Source organism: Rhinopithecus bieti, unplaced genomic scaffold (genome assembly GCF_001698545.2).
Source record: "Rhinopithecus bieti isolate Rb0 unplaced genomic scaffold, ASM169854v2 scaffold_32008, whole genome shotgun sequence".
Taxonomy (NCBI): Eukaryota; Metazoa; Chordata; class Mammalia; order Primates; family Cercopithecidae; genus Rhinopithecus; species Rhinopithecus bieti.
In genome coordinates, this window is record NW_016814433.1 from 3,040,056 (window position 1) to 3,057,958 (window position 17,903).

General features: G+C 55.4%; 4 protein-coding genes and 1 long non-coding RNA gene across 16 annotated transcripts in view; 3 read left to right on the plus strand and 2 right to left on the minus strand.

The window, feature by feature from the left end:
* EIF4A1 (eukaryotic translation initiation factor 4A1) overlaps window positions 1-6,352 on the plus strand; it is a 10,642-nt gene extending 4,290 nt beyond the window's left edge. The window contains exons 2-12 of one of the 3 annotated variants that reach the window (XM_017850439.1): window positions 395-542; window positions 1,257-1,305; window positions 1,552-1,684; window positions 2,124-2,263; window positions 3,886-4,054; window positions 4,416-4,525; window positions 4,712-4,855; window positions 4,937-5,074; window positions 5,184-5,273; window positions 5,521-5,600; window positions 5,697-6,352. In XM_017850439.1, the coding sequence (XP_017705928.1) occupies window positions 1,282-1,305; window positions 1,552-1,684; window positions 2,124-2,263; window positions 3,886-4,054; window positions 4,416-4,525; window positions 4,712-4,855; window positions 4,937-5,074; window positions 5,184-5,273; window positions 5,521-5,600; window positions 5,697-5,841 (1,173 nt within the window). In that variant the 5' untranslated portion in view covers window positions 395-542; window positions 1,257-1,281 and the 3' untranslated portion in view covers window positions 5,842-6,352. Of the gene's footprint in view, window positions 1-7; window positions 543-1,256; window positions 1,306-1,551; window positions 1,685-2,123; window positions 2,264-3,885; window positions 4,055-4,415; window positions 4,526-4,711; window positions 4,856-4,936; window positions 5,075-5,183; window positions 5,274-5,520; window positions 5,601-5,696 lie in introns of those variants that run through there. The other 2 variants (XM_017850438.1, XM_017850437.1) reach the window with 2 other exon arrangements.
* A 473-nt stretch (window positions 6,353-6,825) lies between these two features.
* CD68 (CD68 molecule) lies at window positions 6,826-9,463 on the plus strand. The gene is made up of 6 exons (XM_017850441.1): window positions 6,826-7,078; window positions 7,163-7,680; window positions 7,817-7,936; window positions 8,060-8,132; window positions 8,245-8,415; window positions 8,732-9,463. The coding sequence occupies exons 1-6, from the start codon at window positions 7,030-7,032 to the stop codon at window positions 8,863-8,865; spliced, it is 1,065 nt and encodes a 354-aa protein (XP_017705930.1). The 5' UTR covers window positions 6,826-7,029; the 3' UTR covers window positions 8,866-9,463.
* Window positions 9,329-10,648, minus strand: MPDU1-AS1 (MPDU1 antisense RNA 1). Its single transcript, XR_014485050.1, has 2 exons — window positions 10,226-10,648; window positions 9,329-9,883 (listed from the first exon to the last, which is right to left on the minus strand). It is a non-coding gene; the product is annotated as an MPDU1 antisense RNA 1 (long non-coding RNA).
* Window positions 10,649-10,695: 47 nt separating this feature from the next.
* On the plus strand, window positions 10,696-15,848 carry MPDU1 (mannose-P-dolichol utilization defect 1). 10 transcript variants are annotated; one of them, XM_017850444.1, is made up of 8 exons: window positions 10,696-11,295; window positions 11,770-11,819; window positions 13,065-13,130; window positions 13,591-13,718; window positions 14,348-14,433; window positions 14,555-14,673; window positions 14,816-14,926; window positions 15,081-15,841. In XM_017850444.1, the coding sequence occupies exons 1-8, from the start codon at window positions 11,193-11,195 to the stop codon at window positions 15,204-15,206; spliced, it is 789 nt and encodes a 262-aa protein (XP_017705933.1). In that variant the 5' UTR covers window positions 10,696-11,192; the 3' UTR covers window positions 15,207-15,841. The 10 variants fall into 10 exon arrangements, with proteins under 10 accessions (XP_017705933.1, XP_017705932.1, XP_017705931.1 ...); XM_017850443.1 differs by lacking the exon at window positions 14,555-14,673; XM_017850451.1 differs by lacking the exon at window positions 11,770-11,819 and having other exon boundaries at window positions 10,970-11,295; window positions 13,586-13,718; window positions 15,081-15,848.
* Window positions 15,812-17,851, minus strand: SOX15 (SRY-box transcription factor 15). The gene is made up of 2 exons (XM_017850462.1): window positions 16,788-17,851; window positions 15,812-16,179 (listed from the first exon to the last, which is right to left on the minus strand). Exons 1-2 carry the CDS (start codon window positions 17,318-17,320, stop codon window positions 16,023-16,025), a joined length of 690 nt encoding a protein of 229 aa, XP_017705951.1. The 5' UTR covers window positions 17,321-17,851; the 3' UTR covers window positions 15,812-16,022.
* Window positions 17,852-17,903: the final 52 nt, after the last annotated feature.

Here is a 17,903-nt window from a genome sequence, read left to right on the forward strand (position 1 = left end):
GGGGGGGGGGTCCACGGCCTACGCGGCCACCAGGGTCGAGGCGGAGGGCAGGGACAGCCCGGCTAGGGTCAGGCTTGCGAGGTTTGTTACGAGCCTCGACCCGAGGCGGTGCCGTGCGCGAAACCCCGGCGCTGAGTGGCGAGACTGGGTCGCGAGCTGGCGTGGGAAAGAAAGGTGGAGACGGCCGCCACTGTGTGTGGCCCAGAGCCGGCAGGTCCGGTTGCCTCCCTGTGCCGGGGGAGGGACGGCGCGCGGGGTTCCGGAGGATTCTGACGGTACCACTCGCGAGAGGCGGGGGTGCCTGGTCCTCAGAGCCAGTCACATCGTCGCGGCTAAAACACGGGTCGGGGAGAAGAAACCGGCCGTTCAGTGTGCTGGTTTTCTTGACGGCCAGGACTGAGCCTAACCCCGAGGAGCGGCCGCGTGAGGCACCAGGAGCCCACCCGGCGCCGGGCGGGCGGGTCCATTTTGCCGCACAAGCCGGGCTATTGGCAAACTGCGGATGGGCAGGTCCACTTTACTTCGGGGGTGAGCGGCCTGAGGTATGGGAGGGCGACGCTACTTCGCGACGGGGGTGGGCGGGATGTGGATTGTTCCATGGAAGGGTGGGAGACGCCGCCGGGTGGTCGAGGGACGAGCACATGGTGGCCTGAGGCGTTCCCCTCCCCCAGTCTGCTTCGCTTCTAAGTGTTGTGCAATCTCCCCCTTTGCTAGCTCGGCTTGGGCTCATTGTGCGCGAGGCCGCCACCGCCCGCGGCCTCCCACATCCGGGCAACGCGAAGGGGGGTTCGGCTGGAGGGAGTGGGGGAGGGCGCGGGCGGGATGACGTGGGGGGAAGGGGATGTCCTACCCTCCGATCTGGGAGGTGAAGGGCGGGACTTCCGGCGCGCTGGTGCTCTGGTGGGAGGTGCACGCGCTGGGGCTTTAAGCGGCTGTGTCGGGCCCACGTGGACCTGGCGGCAAGCACCACCTCTGGGTACCGTGAGCGCGGCGGCACGCCTGCCAGCCTGTCTTCAGAAAGGGTCACCCCCTTATGTCGGGGGTGGCCTGGCCTGAGCCGCTGCCTGCATGGGGCAAAGGCCTCAAGCAGTTTTATAGATACTCCTCCTCTGGGTACCTCTTGGGAACCGGTGGGAGTTGGATCTGGAAGAGCAGGTTGATGGCATCATGCAGGCCACTCCTGACAGAGCCCGGCTGTCAGGATTTGTGAGTGCTTTGGTCTGGCAGGGGACAAAATTTGTGCTTTAAACCAACAGATCCAGAGACAATGGCCCCGATGGGATGGAGCCCGAAGGCGTCATCGAGGTGAGACTGGACAAATGAAATTCTGTCCTTCCTCATTACAACTCTCAGGCTTACAGTTGTATAGAGTTAGAGTGGCCTCTTAGATTGATTTCCCAGACCATCTAGAAGCAGCTGGTTTCCTTAAAGGGAGGAGGGGTTGTAAGCTTTGAGGCTTTGGTTAGTAGGCACCAGATCCTGTTCGCTCTGGGACTACAGCTCAGCCCCACCTTTTCCACGACTCAAACTTTAATTCTTTGCATTCCATAGAGTAACTGGAATGAGATTGTTGACAGCTTTGATGACATGAACCTCTCAGAGTCCCTTCTCCGTGGCATCTACGCCTATGGTTTTGAGAAGCCGTCTGCCATCCAGCAGCGAGCCATTCTACCTTGTATCAAGGGTGAGAACTCTCAGTCCCAGAAGACATTCTGGACTGTCCCTGACCTGGGTAGAGTGGCATCTGGTTGGTGGTGCCCATCTCATATCAGCCAGGGACAAAGCAACTCCTTGTTCATCCCAGCTTGGCTTCTGATCTGTGCCCATGCCTGGTTCATGCCTTGGACACATACGTTTCCTTTAAAGAGGTGATATTGTAGCCAGCTTACACTTGTATCTGCAGCCATATTTCTAGTCCAGCTTGGTGTGCAATACTAGACGAGTTAATAACTGGTTCTTGTTTCTATCTGGTTCTCATTGTGTAACTGCGTTGACTGGTAAGGTAGTTTGTGAGCCATGAAATGCTTGGTTCATTGGTTGTTTATTGGTCTCATTCACTTACGACTTGAATATCCCAAAGTGTATACTCTTTACCACATTTAACTCCTAATTTGTTTGTTTAGGTTATGATGTGATCGCTCAAGCCCAATCTGGGACTGGGAAAACGGCCACATTTGCCATATCGATTCTGCAGCAGATCGAATTAGATCTAAAAGCCACCCAGGCCTTGGTCCTGGCACCCACTCGAGAATTGGCTCAGCAGGTAAGAGTGGTTTCTGTTCCCTTCCTAAGGGCTGATTTAGGGCTGATGGGCATAATCCAAGGACCAGAGAAGTGTTCTGTGATCACCACCTTGGGAGGAAGAGAGATGGGTGCCCTAACACTCTCAAGACCTGCTGGGTTAATTAGAAGCTATTTCTCACCCAAATGTAACCATCACTTCCTCCACCCATTTCCTGAGTCAAATGGGAAGGCTCTTGGGTCAAGCCTGGCTGGCTGGGCAAGTTTGGTGGCTGTGTTCTGAATAAGCACCATCACCATGGGCTAAGAGACACCTCAGTGGTGGGGGTGCTCTTATGGTAGTCAGAGCAGATGGACAGTGGACAGTTTTGTTGTTTTGTTTTTTTGTTTGGTTTTTTTTTTTTTGGGAGACAGGCTGGAGTGCAGTGGCCTATCTCAGCTTACTGCAAGCTCCGCCTCCCGGGTTCACGCCTTTTTCACGCCTTCCTCCCGCTCTCAGCCTCCCAAGTAGCTGGGACTACAGGTGTCTGCCACCACGCCCGGCTAGTTTTTTTGTATCTTTTAGTAGAGACGGGGTTTCACCATGTTAGCCAGGATGGTCTCGGTCTCCTGACCTCATGATCTGCCCGCCTAGGCCTCCCAAAGTGCTGGGATTACAGGCTTGAGCCACCGCGCCCGGCCGGACAGTCCTTTTTTTACCCTGGCTTAATGCCTAGAGCTGTTTCATGCCTGGGGCACACAGTTCTAACGCTGGATTTACTCTGGGTCATGCTGTGACACTCATCTCAACTGGAGTATTGAGGCTCAGAGCATGTTTTTAAATGTTCTGTGGCAGGTGCAGTGATTATTCTGGGTGTGGATAATGTAAGAAGTTACAGCAGAGCTCCATTCTAAGGCACTTGGCTCTCAGTTTTCTCAGAGTGAACATGGCTCGTAGCTTTGGTCCTGTGGTAGGAGTACAATAGAACATGGATATGTATCACCTGTTCTATAAAACTGGTTGCTGGCCGGGCGCGGTGGCTCACTCGTGTAATCCCAACACTTTGGGAGGCCGAGGCAGGCAGATCACTTGAGATCAGGAGTTGGAGACCAGCCTGGCCAACACAGTGAAACCCCATCTCTACTAGAAATATAAAAACTAGCCGGGCGTAGTGGCATGTGCCTGTTATCCCAGCTACTTGGGGGAGGCTCAGGCAGGAGAATTTAACCCAGGAGGTGGAGGTTGCAGTGAGCCGAGATTGTGCCATTGCACTCCAGTCTGGGCGATGAGCAAAGCTCTGTTTCAAAAAAAAAACAAAACAAAACTGGTTGCTGCATGACGAGGCAGTTAGTCAGATTAGCTTTCAGAAAGTTACGGGTTCTAAATATCTAGAGTAAGAAACTGAATTAATTATCTGAGCGGCCTTACTGTGAATCACTGTACACTCAGGAACCAGACTGAGTTGAAATCCTGTCTTTGCCACCTATTGACAGCACGATCTTAAGTGGATTTTAGCCTCTGCCTGTTTCTCAGCTGAATGTGAGTGTAATAATAGTGCATGCCCCAAAGTTCTTGGTTAGGAATAAATACATGAAAAACATTTAAGAATGGTGCCTGGCACAGCTGTAGCTAATATGTGAGCACCTATCTTTCTCTGTGCTCAGATACAGAAGGTGGTCATGGCACTAGGAGACTACATGGGTGCCTCCTGTCATGCCTGTATTGGGGGCACCAACGTGCGTGCTGAGGTGCAGAAACTGCAGATGGAAGCCCCCCACATAATCGTGGGGACTCCTGGCCGAGTGTTTGATATGCTTAACCGGAGATACCTGTGTGAGTAATTCAGTTCTCCAGTCCCCTGGGTCACTTCGCTCTTGTGCATGCTTTCCAGTCTTTCAGCGTAAGCCAAAGTCATTCCCACGGATGCTGGTTTCCCTCTGGGGAAGAGCTGCTCTGTGATGGAGCCCATGCGTGTCATCTGAGCCTCTGGCTTCCCTGCCAGTGCAGCCCAGGCAGTGTCCTACTTCCCAGGGCTGTTTTCTGGCTTGGCGGGAACGTCCTGGGCAAAGGATCAGTCTTTGTACTCTGAGAGCAGACTACTCGGCCCCTCTCTGTTTTTTATCAGCAAAGTTGGATATATCTCTCCTACATTTCCCTGATTATATGCTATATATTGGCTTTTTTTTCTCTCTAGCTCCCAAATACATCAAGATGTTTGTACTGGACGAAGCTGACGAAATGTTAAGCCGTGGGTTCAAGGACCAGATCTATGACATATTCCAAAAGCTCAACAGCAACACCCAGGTGAGGGCGGCCTTGCTCGAATCGCTAATGATTCTGGAAGAAAAATATCAAGTGCCAGGGGAACCAAACTCTGGATGCTTGTCTTGAGCCTTTTTATGCATCCACTTCAGTTTTAGGTGTGGCTAGGGAAGGGAGCAGGCCTTGGGAAGGATCCACCGCTCTAAGGCTGGCCTTTTTTTCCACTAGGTAGTTTTGCTGTCAGCTACAATGCCTTCTGATGTGCTTGAGGTGACCAAGAAGTTCATGAGGGACCCCATTCGGATTCTTGTCAAGAAGGAAGAGTTGACCCTGGAGGGTATCCGCCAATTCTACATCAACGTGGAACGAGAGGTGGGGCCCAGTGCAGGAGGCGGGCCTGGCAGTGAGTTGTTGGGTATAGCCCCTGACTGATTTTTGTCCCCTCACCTGCAGGAGTGGAAGCTGGACACACTATGTGACTTGTATGAAACCCTGACCATCACCCAGGCAGTCATCTTCATCAACACCCGGAGGAAGGTGGACTGGCTCACCGAGAAGATGCATGCTCGAGATTTCACTGTCTCTGCCATGGTGTGTTTGCCCACTGCCAGCCCCTTGTGGGTCTGTTGGTCAGAAGTGTCCTACTAGAAGCCAGGGTTCCCAGAACCCATGTGCCTACCTGGTTTGTTTTCTCTTCTAGCATGGAGATATGGACCAAAAGGAACGAGATGTGATCATGAGGGAGTTTCGTTCTGGCTCTAGCAGAGTTTTGATTACCACTGACCTGCTGGTGAGTACAGGGAACTGACAGGAAAGGCAGAAGGGAGGATCCAAGGTGATTCCCTCTCCAAGGGGACATCCAGTGCCCCTCTTAGGAAAGTAGCAGCTTGGAATAGAACCTGGCATGCCTAAGGTCTTCGGGGAACAGGGATGCTTATTTCCTCTGCCTGCCTTGGCTGCCTACATGGATGCCTAAGTGTCTCTTCGGGATAGTGTTCTTTCATGCACATGCTGAAGAGTTGTCTTTCTTGACGTAGGCCAGAGGCATTGATGTGCAGCAGGTTTCTTTAGTCATCAACTATGACCTTCCCACCAACAGGGAAAACTATATCCACAGGTAAGCGTAGATCTGGAACACTCCTCCACCCCCTCACGCCTGGCCCTCCCTGGGCTAAAGCTCCTGATGTTCCTCATCCCTTTCCTTGTTTTCCAGAATCGGTCGAGGTGGACGGTTTGGCCGTAAAGGTGTGGCTATTAACATGGTGACAGAAGAAGACAAGAGGACTCTTCGAGACATCGAGACCTTCTATAACACCTCCATTGAGGAAATGCCCCTCAATGTTGCTGACCTCATCTGAGGGGTTGTCCTGCCACCCAGCCCCAGCCAGGGCTCAATCTCGGGGGGCTGAGGAGCAGCAGGAGGGGGGAGGGAAGGGAGCCAAGGGATGGACATCTTGTCATTTTTTTTCTTTGAATAAATGTCACTTTTTGAGGCAAAAGAAGGAACCGTGAACATTTTAGACACCCTTTTCTTTGGGGTAGGCTCTTGCCCCAGGCGCCGGCTCTTCTCCCAAAAAAACACTAATCCATTTCCCTAACCTAGTAACCTCCAGATCCCAGAGGCTCTCCTCACCTCAGCTGAGCTCCTTTGAAAGTGATTCAGGGGACTATGTCACTCAGCCTCATTTGCTGGACCAAATCTGGAGGGAGAACCCCTAAAACCCCTGAGTGAGGTTGCCCAGGGGGTTGTCCCCAGGTGGGGGGAAGCAGGGGAGAGAAAATGGTAGCCATTTTTACATTGTTTTGTATAGTATTTATTGATTCAGGAAACAAACACAAAATTCTGAATAAAATGACTTGGAAACTGCCTGTTTGGGCTTCTCATTTCTTACCTCCCCTTCCCTCTCCCACCTGCTACTGGGTGCATCTCTGCTCCCCCCTTTGCCAGCAGATAGTTAACCTTTGGGCTGTGTTGCTTTCTTGTCACCATCTGAGAGTTCCCAGACACTGGAAAGCCATGTTCTCAGCTCAGAACGGTGATGCTGACTGGAGTGCTGCCCCTCTGTAAAGGGCTGGGTGTGGATGATCACAAGCCCCTCATGTGCCTCAGCCAAGAGGAAGTAACGGGTCAGCCCCGAGGTCCAGGGGAAAGGGGAGTGGAGACTGATTTCCCCACCACTGAGGGAGGGGCCTGGGTGTCAGCTGTTCCCATAGCCACCTGCCACAACTGCCAAGCAAGTTTTGCTGAGTTTGACACATGGATCCCTATGGATCAACTGCCCTAGGACTCCCTATCCTGTACCCTTGTGACCCTGTTGACTCTGCCCTGATAAGGCAAGGGCCAACAGTGCCCTACCTTAATTACAAAAACTAATGACTAAGAGAGAGGTGGCTAGAGCTGAGGCCCCTGAGTCAGACTGTGGGTGGGATCATCTCCAGTACAGGAAGTGAGACTTTCATTTCCTCCTTTCCAAGAGGGCTGAGGGAGTAGAGCTGAGCAACTGGTGCAGACAGCCTAGCTGGACTTGGGGTGAGGTAGTTCAGCCATGAGGCTGGCTGTGCTTTTCTCGGGGGCCCTGCTGGGGCTACTCGCAGGTAAGGAGAAAGGAGGCTGAGGGGAGGGGGCCCTTGGGAGGGAGCCTGCCCCTGGGTGGCTAACCATCTCCTCTCTGCCAAAAGCCCAGGGGACAGGGAATGACTGTCCTCACAAAAAATCGGCCACTCTGCTGCCATCCTTCACGGTGACACCCACGGCTACAGAGAGCACTGGAACAACCAGCCACAGGACTACCAAGAGCCACAAAACCACCACTCACAGGACAACCACCACAGGCACCACCAGCCACGGACCCACGACTGCCACGCACAACCCCACCACCACCAGCCACAGAAACGCCACGGTTCATCCAACAAGCAACAGCACTGCCACCAGCCAGGGACCCTCAACGGCCACTCACAGGCCTGCCACCACTAGTCATGGAAATGCCACGGTTCATCCAACAAGCAACAGCACTGCCACCAGCCCAGGACTCACCAGTTCTGCCCACCCACGACCACCTCCGCCCTCTCCGAGTCCTAGCCCTGCCTCCAAGGAGACCATTGGAGACTACACGTGGACCAATGGTTCCCAGCCCTGTGTCCACCTCCAAGCCCAGATTCAGATTCGAGTCATGTACACAACCCAGGCTGGAGAAGAGGTAAAGCTGAAAATGGGTACAACGGGGAGGGAGGCAGGACTGGCTATAGGCTCAGAGGGAAGAAGGAAGACGGGACGGGGAACCTTGGCTGACATCGCATGCAATCTTGTGACCTTCTGATCTTTAACTTCCGCAGGCCTGGGGCATCTCTGTACTGAACCCCAACAAAACCAAGGTCCAGGGGAGCTGTGAGGGTGCCCATCCCCACCTGCTTCTCTCATTCCCCTATGGACACCTCAGCTTTGGATTCATGCAGGTATAGCCATGACCTCAGTCTTACCCCTCACTCAGCCTCCCAGCGCCCCACCCCTCCCAATCCCGCACCCTACTCCTTCCTCTGTGAAGAGGGATGCCACCTGCTTTCCTGTTCGCCCCACAGGACCTCCAGCAGAGGGTTGTCTACCTGAGCTACATGGCAGTGGAGTACAACGTATCTTTCCCCCACGCAGCACGTAAGTAACCTCCTTCCCTTTCTCATTGCTACCACTAGACACCAGGGTTCCTGAAAGGACTAAGCTGGGGCCAGGGAGGCGGATAGGATCTAACCCTTCCTCACTCCTCCAGAGTGGACATTCTCGGCTCAGAATGCATCCCTTCGAGATCTCCAAGCACCCCTGGGCCAGAGCTTCAGTTGCAGCAACTCGAGCATCATTCTTTCACCAGCTGTCCACCTCGACCTGCTCTCCCTGAGGCTCCAGGCTGCTCAGCTGCCCCACACAGGGGTCTTTGGGCAAAGTAAGACCTACCTACTCCTTCCCCCCTAGAATCCTCCCACTGCACTGAAAACCCCTTCCCCAGGCCCACAAGCCACTCATCTCTCTTCTTAACCCCCCAAATCTCCTCCCTCTCCCAGCTTGTCCTGGCTATAGGGCAGCTGTCCTCCCATCCTCTAAAAGACTCTGCCAGTTTCCCCCTTTTGTCACTGCTGAGTCACTGCGGTGGTGAGCTCCTCACCAATCTCCTACTCCCTAGCATCCCCCCATTCCCTCCTCCCACCTTTATCCCAACCACCATGTCACTGTAATACCTACCTGCCCTATCCTTCCGCCAGGTTTCTCCTGCCCCAGTGACCGGTCCATCTTGCTGCCTCTCATCATCGGCCTGATCCTTCTTGGCCTCCTTGCCCTGGTGCTTATCGCCTTCTGCATCGTCCGGAGACGCCCATCCGCCTACCAGGCCCTCTGAGCATTTGCTTCAAACCCCAGGGCACTGAGGGGGTTGGGGTGTGGTGGGGGGGGTCCCTTATTTCCTTGACATGCAACTGTCTCAAAGTTATTTTCCTTCCCTTTCTTGAAGGACTAAAATAGAGCCAGGCGCGATGGCTCATGCCTGTAATCCCAGCACTTTGGGAGGCTGAGGTAGACGGATCACTGGAGGTCAGGAGTTTAGAGACTAGCCTGGCCAACATGGTGAAACCCCATCTCTACTAAAAACACAAAAAATTTAGCCGGGTGTGGTGGCATAATCCCAGCTGGCCTGTAATCCCAGCTACTTGGGAGGCTGAGGCAGAGTTGCCTGAACCCAGGAGGTGGAGGTTGCAGTGAGCCGACATCGCGCCACTGAGCCAAGATCGCGCCACTGCACTCCAGACTGGGCGACAGAGCCAGACTATCTCAAATAAATAAATAAATAAGAGATAATGCAGTCGGCAGGAGGGAGGGGAGAGAGTTTTATTAAATGTGACGAACTGTCCCCCCAGCAGGAGAGTAGCAAAATATATGCATATCATTGACTTGGGGTTTTCCTTGTCCTGCCAGGATTAAAAGCTATGAGTTTCTTGTCACACGCCTTTTTGTGCTTTCCATGGCTGGGTCTCGGGGAGCCGGAAGCAGCTGCTGAGGAGGGATGAAAATGTCAGTGTGTGACGATGCCTCATGGGTTTACCCCCCAAAGCCTGGCACAGCTGGTGTTGGGTCTGCCGTGCTTCCCTTCCTTCCTCCTCTTGGGGCCACTGGCTGCTCCAGTACCCCATCCCTGGCAAGCCGGTAGAGCCATTCACCCCCGCAGCCTTTTTCCTGACCCTGGTACAGTTTCAGATGCAGCAGACAGACAAAGCGATGAGTGGGAGGCTGTGGAATTTCATTCCCAAAGGCAGCGCCAGTGGCTCCTGAGCAATGAGAATGTCCTGTCCTGTCCACCGTATTCAGGGCCAGCAGAAGAGCCCGATTAAACCCTCGCAGCACCTGGGATGCTCCTAGCCCACCTGCAAGGGGTTGAATCAAGCAGGAGCAGTAGGTACTCTGACCTCCACTGGGGGCTCCTGGGAACAGCATGCCCCTTAGACAGGGCCACCCGCCAAGCCTAACTTCATGCCCCCAGTATTTGAGGTAAGGAGTGTCATTCTCAGGACAGCTAAGGTCCAGATTCTAGAAAGGGCCTCCCAGATGGCCACAGCCTGCGCCACAAGTGAGCGCCAGTCCCACCCGTTACAGTAGGCTGTGGCGCAATCCCTGGGAGGCAGGATGAGCAGCACCCCCCAGCCGTATGAGCCCCAGGAAGCTTCTGGCCTCCAAAGCCAGAGACTTCCCCACAAGGGCAGCCCCACCTCTGCCTGCAGACATCCGTGTGACCTTGCAGACTTGGGAGGGGGCCGCCAAAGGGCTGATCCACAGCGGAATGATGCACGGGTGGGCACCGTGGGTTGGCATCCCGGCGCTGGGTAACGAAGCACAACGCCCCCACCAGGTAGTCCAAGGTGCCCTTTCCCAAGCGGAGCTGCAGGGTCCACTCGGCCTCGCCGGAGTCTCTGCCCAGCACGTGGTGCGCCCTCGGGCCAGCGGGGAGGGGGAGAACCCCGGGGCTGCATCGCCAGGCCTCGGCTTCCCGGAGACGGCCAGCTCTGTGCCCCACGGGTGATTCAAGGGTTGCCCTTCCCTGCCCTGGGCTCGCCTCCCCCACCTCCTCCTCTGCTTCACTGTCCCGGGCCCAGCAGTTGCCGGCGCACTCATGCTCCGAGGCCTGAGCCAACCCGAGGCGAGGCAAGCACGGGGCCCTGCGCGCAACGCGGCACCTAAGAAGGCCTGCCCGGTGCAGACTCTCCTGCTCCCACCGGCGCCCTTCCCTCTAGAGACGTCGAGAGAACTGGAGCTAGTGGCGCCCCCACCCAACGCCACCTCGGAGACTCGGGCTCCTTCTCTCTCAACTTCGAACAATACAGAGTGTGCCACGAGAAGACAAGATGGCGCCCAGCAAGAGGAGCGGAGAAAGGCAGGGGTGTAAATCTGACTTCCAAACTGGAAGCGTCAACAAAGGCGTGGGAGATCTAACTGCGCAGGCGTGCAGCTTCGGCAAGCTTTAGAATTCCAACTGCTGGGCGCGTCCAAAACGTGGTCCCTGACTGAGACTTATTTTACGCCACTAGAGCGGGGGTGCGTAGTGTCAGAAAGAACCAGGAGCAGGGGGCGGGCCAGCTTCGCCGCGGGAAAAGAACGGGAGGCGGAGTGTCCGCAGCGCGCACGCGCAACGAAAGTCAATGGCGGTCTGGAGAGACTGGCGGAAGCTAGCTTTGCAATATGGCGGCCGAGGCGGACGGACCGCTTAAACGGCTGCTCGTGCCGATTCTTTTACCTGAGAAATGCTACGACCAACTTTTCGTTCAGTGGGACTTGCTTCACGGTGAGTTTTATTCAGCATCCAATCCAAGTCCTGCTAGAGTAACCGTGGACCCTTAGTCCAAGGCTTGATCGGCGACTAAGTGACGGCAGTCACTGCCGCCACGCCGAGCTGAGCGGAAGTCACTTCTGAGAGGGGCGGAAGTGTCTCGGGCCCCTTAGAGGGAGAACGCCATATTTGTACCAGTGGGGAAGTGACCGGGTGGAATTACTTCTTTGTGAGGTTTGTGCTTTAGCGACAATGAAAGACGAAAAGACTCAACTTTTATAAAACAAAATAAAAGTCAAGTCAAATCATGCCAACCTTTATTAGATCGCTAGCAGGGTTAAGCTTAATCTAAAGCCCCTGATGAATTGGGCCTTCATTGCACCCCCAAAGGCTCCGCCACCCTGATTGCTTTCTTTCCAGCCTCCAGGTTTGCTCATAGTCTGATTTCGGAATAATATGCCTCCCTTCCTTTTTCTGATTGCGAGACAGCTCCACAACAAGGCCCACCGTCAGACCATTTGGGAAGCGTCAGTCTGCCCGTCAGTTCATGGTACCTCTCTTGAACTCGTGGGGCACTTTGTTTTAGCCGCATTCATGACCCGTGAGAGTCTGACTCCCACTGGACCAAGCTCCTTGAGGGGAAGGCTTCAAGGCTAGAGAAGTGGTAGATGGCCAGGGCATAAAAGCAAGTCCTGAAAGGGTAAGGTTTAGTCCCTGAGTAGGGGCCAGGGACAGTCAGAGTGTTCAAGAAAGAGTGGTATGGGGCGGGCACGGTGGCTCACGCCTGTAATCCCAGCACTTTGGGAGGCTGAGGCGGGTGGATCACCTGAGGTCAGGCGTTTGAGACCAGCCTGGCCAACAGGGTGAAACCCCGTCTCTACTAAAAATACAAAAAATTAGCTGGGCATTGTGGCAGGCGCCTGTTAATCCCAGCTACTTGGGAGGCTGAGGCAGGAGAATCTCTTGAACCCAGGAGGCAGAGGTTACAGTGAGCCGAGATCGTGCCATTGCACTCCAGCCTGGGCAACAAGAGTGAAACTCTGTCTCAAAATTAAAAAAAAAAAAAAAAAGTATTAATACTTGTCTTTGGTGAGAGAAGACATGTGAAATGGGGCACCCATTGGCCCAGAGAAGGGAGATAAAGGATTAAAAAACTCCTGGGCATTTCTCAGCTTTATACGGGGAAGCAATGGAGAGCCGTGGAGGTCAAGCCAAGTTTGGATGTTAATTTATAGGGAAGGGAAGATTGGATGTGGCAGATGGTAGGCATTGCAGAAAAGCTGTTTTGGAAAGTAATAGTCTGGGACCCAGCGCACGGTAGCTCGAGCCTATAATCCCAGCACTTTAGGAAGCTGAGGCAGGTGGATCATCTGAGGTCAGGAGTTCGAGACCAGCCTGGCCAACATGGTGAAACCCTCGTCTCTACTAAAAACACAAAAATTAGCCAGGCATGGTGGTGTGCACCTGTAATCCTAGCTACTTGGGAGGCTGAGACAAGAGAATTGCTTGAACCTGAGAGGCAGAGGCTGCAGTGGGCTGAGATTGGGCCACTGCACTCCAGCCTGGGTGACAGAGCAAGACTGTCTTAAAAAAAAAAAGAAAAGGTATAGTGGTCTGGAGCAGGAAAGACCAGGCCTTTTTCGCTGCCCTCCGTCCCTCCTCCCCCCAAGACAATGCAAAACCGTGGTGTGGGTAAGAGGGGTTGGGGAGAGCCCACAGGAGCTTCAAGCCCTGGCCTCAGTTTCAGACATCTCCTGTCTGCTTACCCTTTTTTCTCTCCTCAGTCCCCTGCCTCAAGATTCTCCTCAGCAAAGGCCTGGGGCTGGGCATTGTGGCTGGCTCACTTCTCGGTATGTTTCTTATCTTTCTTTCCTGCTGTTGGGTTGAGGTGGAGGTTCTGAGAGGCCGTCAACTGTGTGGACGTTCATTCTGTAGCGGTTGTGTTGCATCCCAAAGAATGGAGACTCGGCCGGGCGCGGTGGCTCAAGCCTGTAATCCCAGCACTTTGGGAGGCCGAGACGGGCGGATCACAAGGTCAGGAGATCGAGACCATCCTGGCTAACACGGTGAAACCCCGTCTCTACTAAAAAATACAAAAAACTAGCCGGGCGAGGTGGCGGGCGCCTGTAGTCCCAGCTACTCGGGAGGCTGAGGCAGGAGAATGGCGTGAACCCGGGAGGCGGAGCTTGCAGTGAGCTGAGATCCGGCCACTGCACTCCAGCCCCGGCGACAGAGTGAGACTCCGTCTCAAAAAAAAAAAAAGAATGGAGACTCCTCAGTCCTACTTTTCTCATCTTTCCCCTAGTAAAGCTGCCCCAGGTGTTTAAAATCCTGGGAGCCAAGAGTGCCGAAGGATTGAGTCTCCAGTCTGTAATGCTGGAGCTAGTGGCATTGACTGGGACCATGGTCTACAGCATCACTAACAACTTCCCCTTCAGGTGAGGGGCCCACCCTTCCTCCCCAAGGGTAATACCCACAACTCTAATGGGGATTAAGGTGAGGGAGGTTACAGGGCAGGAAAGTGGCCAGGCTGAGTGGCTCGTGCCTTTAACCCCAGCACTTTGGGAGGCCAAGGTGGGTGGATCACCTGAGGTCAGGAGTTCAAAACCAGCCTGGCCAACATGGTGAAACCCTGTCTCTACTAAAAATACAAAATTAGCCGGGTGTGGTGGTGGGCACCTGTAATGCCAGCTACTTGGGAGGCTGAGGCAGGAGAATCACTTGAACCTGGGAGACAGAGGTTGCAGTGAGCTGAGATTGTGCCACTGTACTCCAGCCTGTGCAAGAAGATCTGGAGTTTTTTTTTTGAAACTCTGTCTCAAAAAAAAAGGGATGAGGGGCCAGGAAAGTTTTAAGCCTTTTTAGAAACCTAATCGTCACCAGTGGAGGTGACCTTGAGAAGGGGTGAGCATCCTAAGAATGGCCACGATTGAGAATGAGCCAATCCCGTGTGGGGGCTGTAGAGAAGTGTGATCAGAGCATGGTGTCCCTGGATGGATGGGCTATGGAGGCTTTCCCTGCCTCTTTCTAGGCCCGCCTTTCTTCCTCCCAACTCTTGACTCTGCAGCTCTTGGGGTGAAGCCTTATTCCTGATGCTCCAGACGATCACCATCTGCTTCCTGGTCATGCACTACAGAGGACAGACTGTGAAAGGTGCTGGGGACTTCCCTAAGAGCAGGCTGTGTGGTTCCTGGGAACCCTGCTGGGAACTCAGGCCTGGGAGAGCCACATGATGTTGGGAGATTGACAAGGACTCCTGTCTCCCCACCCCTAGGTGTCGCTTTCCTCGCTTGCTACAGCCTGGTCCTGCTGGTGCTTCTCTCACCTCTGACGCCCTTGACTGTAGTCACCCTGCTCCAGGCCTCCAATGTGCCTGCTGTGGTGGTGGGGAGGGTGGGTACCAGGAGCAAGGGACAAGATGTTGGGGGGCAGGGTGGAGGGGAAGAGTGGAAGGTCCACGTGTGGGGGTTTTGGACTTGGGGGAGTATGGGAGGAGCTCAGGTGACAGAGCCAAAGGTCTCAACTCCTCCCCTAGCTTCTCCAGGCAGCCACCAATTACCACAATGGGCACACAGGCCAGCTCTCAGCCATCACAGTCTTCCTGCTGTTTGGGGGCTCCCTGGCCCGAATCTTCACTTCCATTCAGGTGGGTACAACATCTTCCTTCTAGAAGGCACTAAAACCTCATCTTTCTTCTCCCAGCTAAGGGCCAAAGCTGCCCCGTCAGGATCCTTTGTCCGTTAGGGAAGCTTTCTTGAGCTAAGCTGAAGGGTAACGCTGGCTCTGTCTCTTGCAACCAGGAAACTGGAGATCCCCTGATGGCTGGGACCTTTGTGGTCTCCTCTCTCTGCAACGGCCTCATCGCCGCCCAGCTGCTCTTCTACTGGAATGCAAGGCCTCCCCACAAGCAGAAAAAGGCGGAGTAGAGCCAGCTACTGGAGTCATTCCGTTTCCACTCATTCACCCAACCTCAGGGTTCTCCCCATCTGAGCCAGCCTGCTGGTGTGACTTACTCATCCTCCATTCCTCTGCATTTGCAGACTTTCTGAGCCAGGGTTGGCTTTAGTGGAAACAAATGGTTGATGGATCCAGATCCTTAGAAAAGGAGAGGATGGGGGTAGAGTCTCCTAAGCCAAAATTTTGACATTTGAGTGCTTTTCTAACTCAGTCATTCAGCCAAGCCTCCTCCTCTAGCAGCAATTTCCAGCTGTTTAACACTATCCTGGGTAAATATTTTACCCTGTCCTCCAGCCTCCCTGCTTCCCTTCTGGCCCTAGAAGATGGAGCCTGGAAGGCGGAGTGGAGGGGACTTGGGGGCTGTGGCTCCCTCCCTCCCTCAGCCCGGCTGGGACTGTCTCCCAGACCCCAGTGCTGAGGTGGGGGAAGGGGGACGGAGAATGACTCAGGCAGGGCCCCAGGGTGGGGTGAGGAGGTTCCTGCTCTGGCAGGTCTAGGCGGAAGGGAGTGGAGATGGGGCTGGTTCCTGCTGCAGTGAGGGGAACAGATGGGACAATAAAGACTGGAGACTCAGTTGAATAATACAAAACTGTGTTTAATACTACCAAAAATATAACTATGTTGTGCGGCTCTCCCTGGCTTTCGTGGGAGGACTGCAGGCGGCGTCTGAACTGTAGTCCAACATGAGAAAGGGTTGACAGCCTGGGGTAGGGGATGCTGCTGGATTAAAAAAGGAGGATGAGGCACGTCGGGTGAGGTCTGAGTCCATGAGAGTTAGAGGTGGGTTAGGGGCATGGGGGCACCAGAAAGGGGAGGACTGTATGGAGTGGGAGAGCCAGGGGGCAGGTAGTGGGTATAGGGGGGCAGCAGCTCCCCTGAAGCCTAGGGTCACTCTGAGGGAGGGAGCACGATGAGGGGGCCTCCAGTTTGCAGTGGGAAGAGCTGCAAAGAGAAACAAGAGGTTAGAGGGCACTTCCCTGGGTTGGAGATGAGTCTGACCAATTCTGGGCAGACAGGGTAGGGCTTGCCACCCACCCAGCCCTGGCTACCCAGCCCGCTGGGCGCAGCAGGCATGGAAGCCGACCCGGGGATAGAGAGCCCGGGGCCCTGTTGGGGCACGCTCGGGAGCGGGCGGGCTTGCGTGCTGCACGGCTGTTTTCCTCTTGGGGCTGGGGAGTCAGGCCAGGAAGGGGCAGAATGGGCTTGGCCTCTCCTTGCCCTGGGGGCTGGGAGAGGAAGCTGGGTCACACACAGGCCAGAAGCAGCGGGGAAACAGGGCATCTAACTAGGACACAATCGCATCCTGGGGTCCGTCACCGGGCCCTGCAGGGCCACCAACTTCAGACTGAGATGGAAACGCCCTCTGGGAGAACCCTGACCCGCCCCACCCTACACAGGCCCCGGAGGTACTGGGGCCTGTGCCCGCCACACCTTGGCCAAGAGTGGCCTCTGCTTGGGTGGGCTCCCGTCCTCCGGCATCCGCCCCCACCAAGGCTCCAGGAGAGGGGTGCATGGGCCCTCTGTCTTCAGCCCGCTTCCCAGGCACTCACCCATAGCTGCCGGGCAGGTATGCTGTCGAGTAGTTGGGGGGTCTGTACCCAAAGCCTCTGCTAGGTTGGGTGGTTGCGTACCCCGGCCCCCAGATCGCGCCGCCGCCGGCCAGGCTACCTCTTCCCTGTCCGCAGCGGGAAGGTCCGGCGCCCGAGCTCTTGGCCTTGCGCCGAGGCCGGTACTTGTAGTCGGGGTAGTCGCGCAGGTGCCGGGCGCGGAGCCGCTTGGCCTCCTCCACGAAGGGCCGCTTCTCGTCCTCGTCCAGCAGCTTCCACTGCGCGCCCAGGCGCTTGGAGATCTCAGAGTTGTGCATCTTGGGGTTCTGCTGCGCCATCTGGCGGCGCTGAGCGGAGCTCCACACCATGAACGCGTTCATGGGCCGCTTCACCTTCTCCAGGGGCAGCGCCCCGGGGGTCGCGGGGCTCCCAGCGCCCTCCCGCTCCTGGGGTCCCGAAGATGAAGACGCAGAAGCCGTGGGGGCAGGAGGCTCCAGGCTCCAGGCCTGGTCCTGTGAGGAGCCCGGTAGCGCCATGGGTTGGGAGAAGCCTTAAGAGGGCGTCCTGAATGCCCTCCCCTCAACGTGAAGCGTCGATCCTGAAAATGGAGGGGTCTTCCCAGTCTGGAGTCGTTGCCGAGGAACTTGGGTCCTTAAAAAGTATATTTTATCCCCAAGCCCAGAGCTTAAACTAGAGCCTTTGCTTCCAACCAGTTCGGCACACTTTGGGGAGAGTCGAATGCAAAATCCGCTGTCTGATGCCCCGGCACTGAAAAGGTGCTGCTCTGAGGCCTACTGACTGGGGGGACCCCCCGGTCCCTCTCCCCGACCCGCAGCTGCGATCAGACCGACCTTCCGTGGAGGGGGTAAACCATAAACCGCTTTGTGGTCTCCGGAGTTCCCGCAGCTGCCAGGCTCGGATGACCCAGAACTCTCCCACCTGGGCTCAGCGTTTGTGGCAGGCGGGCCAGCCCTGGGAACAGCTTTTAAAGACTGACTCCGCCCCTGGCCCTCCCAGAAGACTGCACCTCCTTAAGGGCGCCAACATCCGCTGCCCGTAGGTAAACCCAGGTGTCCTGTTTGTCCCAGCCCCCAACACCCTCAGGGTGCCACGCCCCCC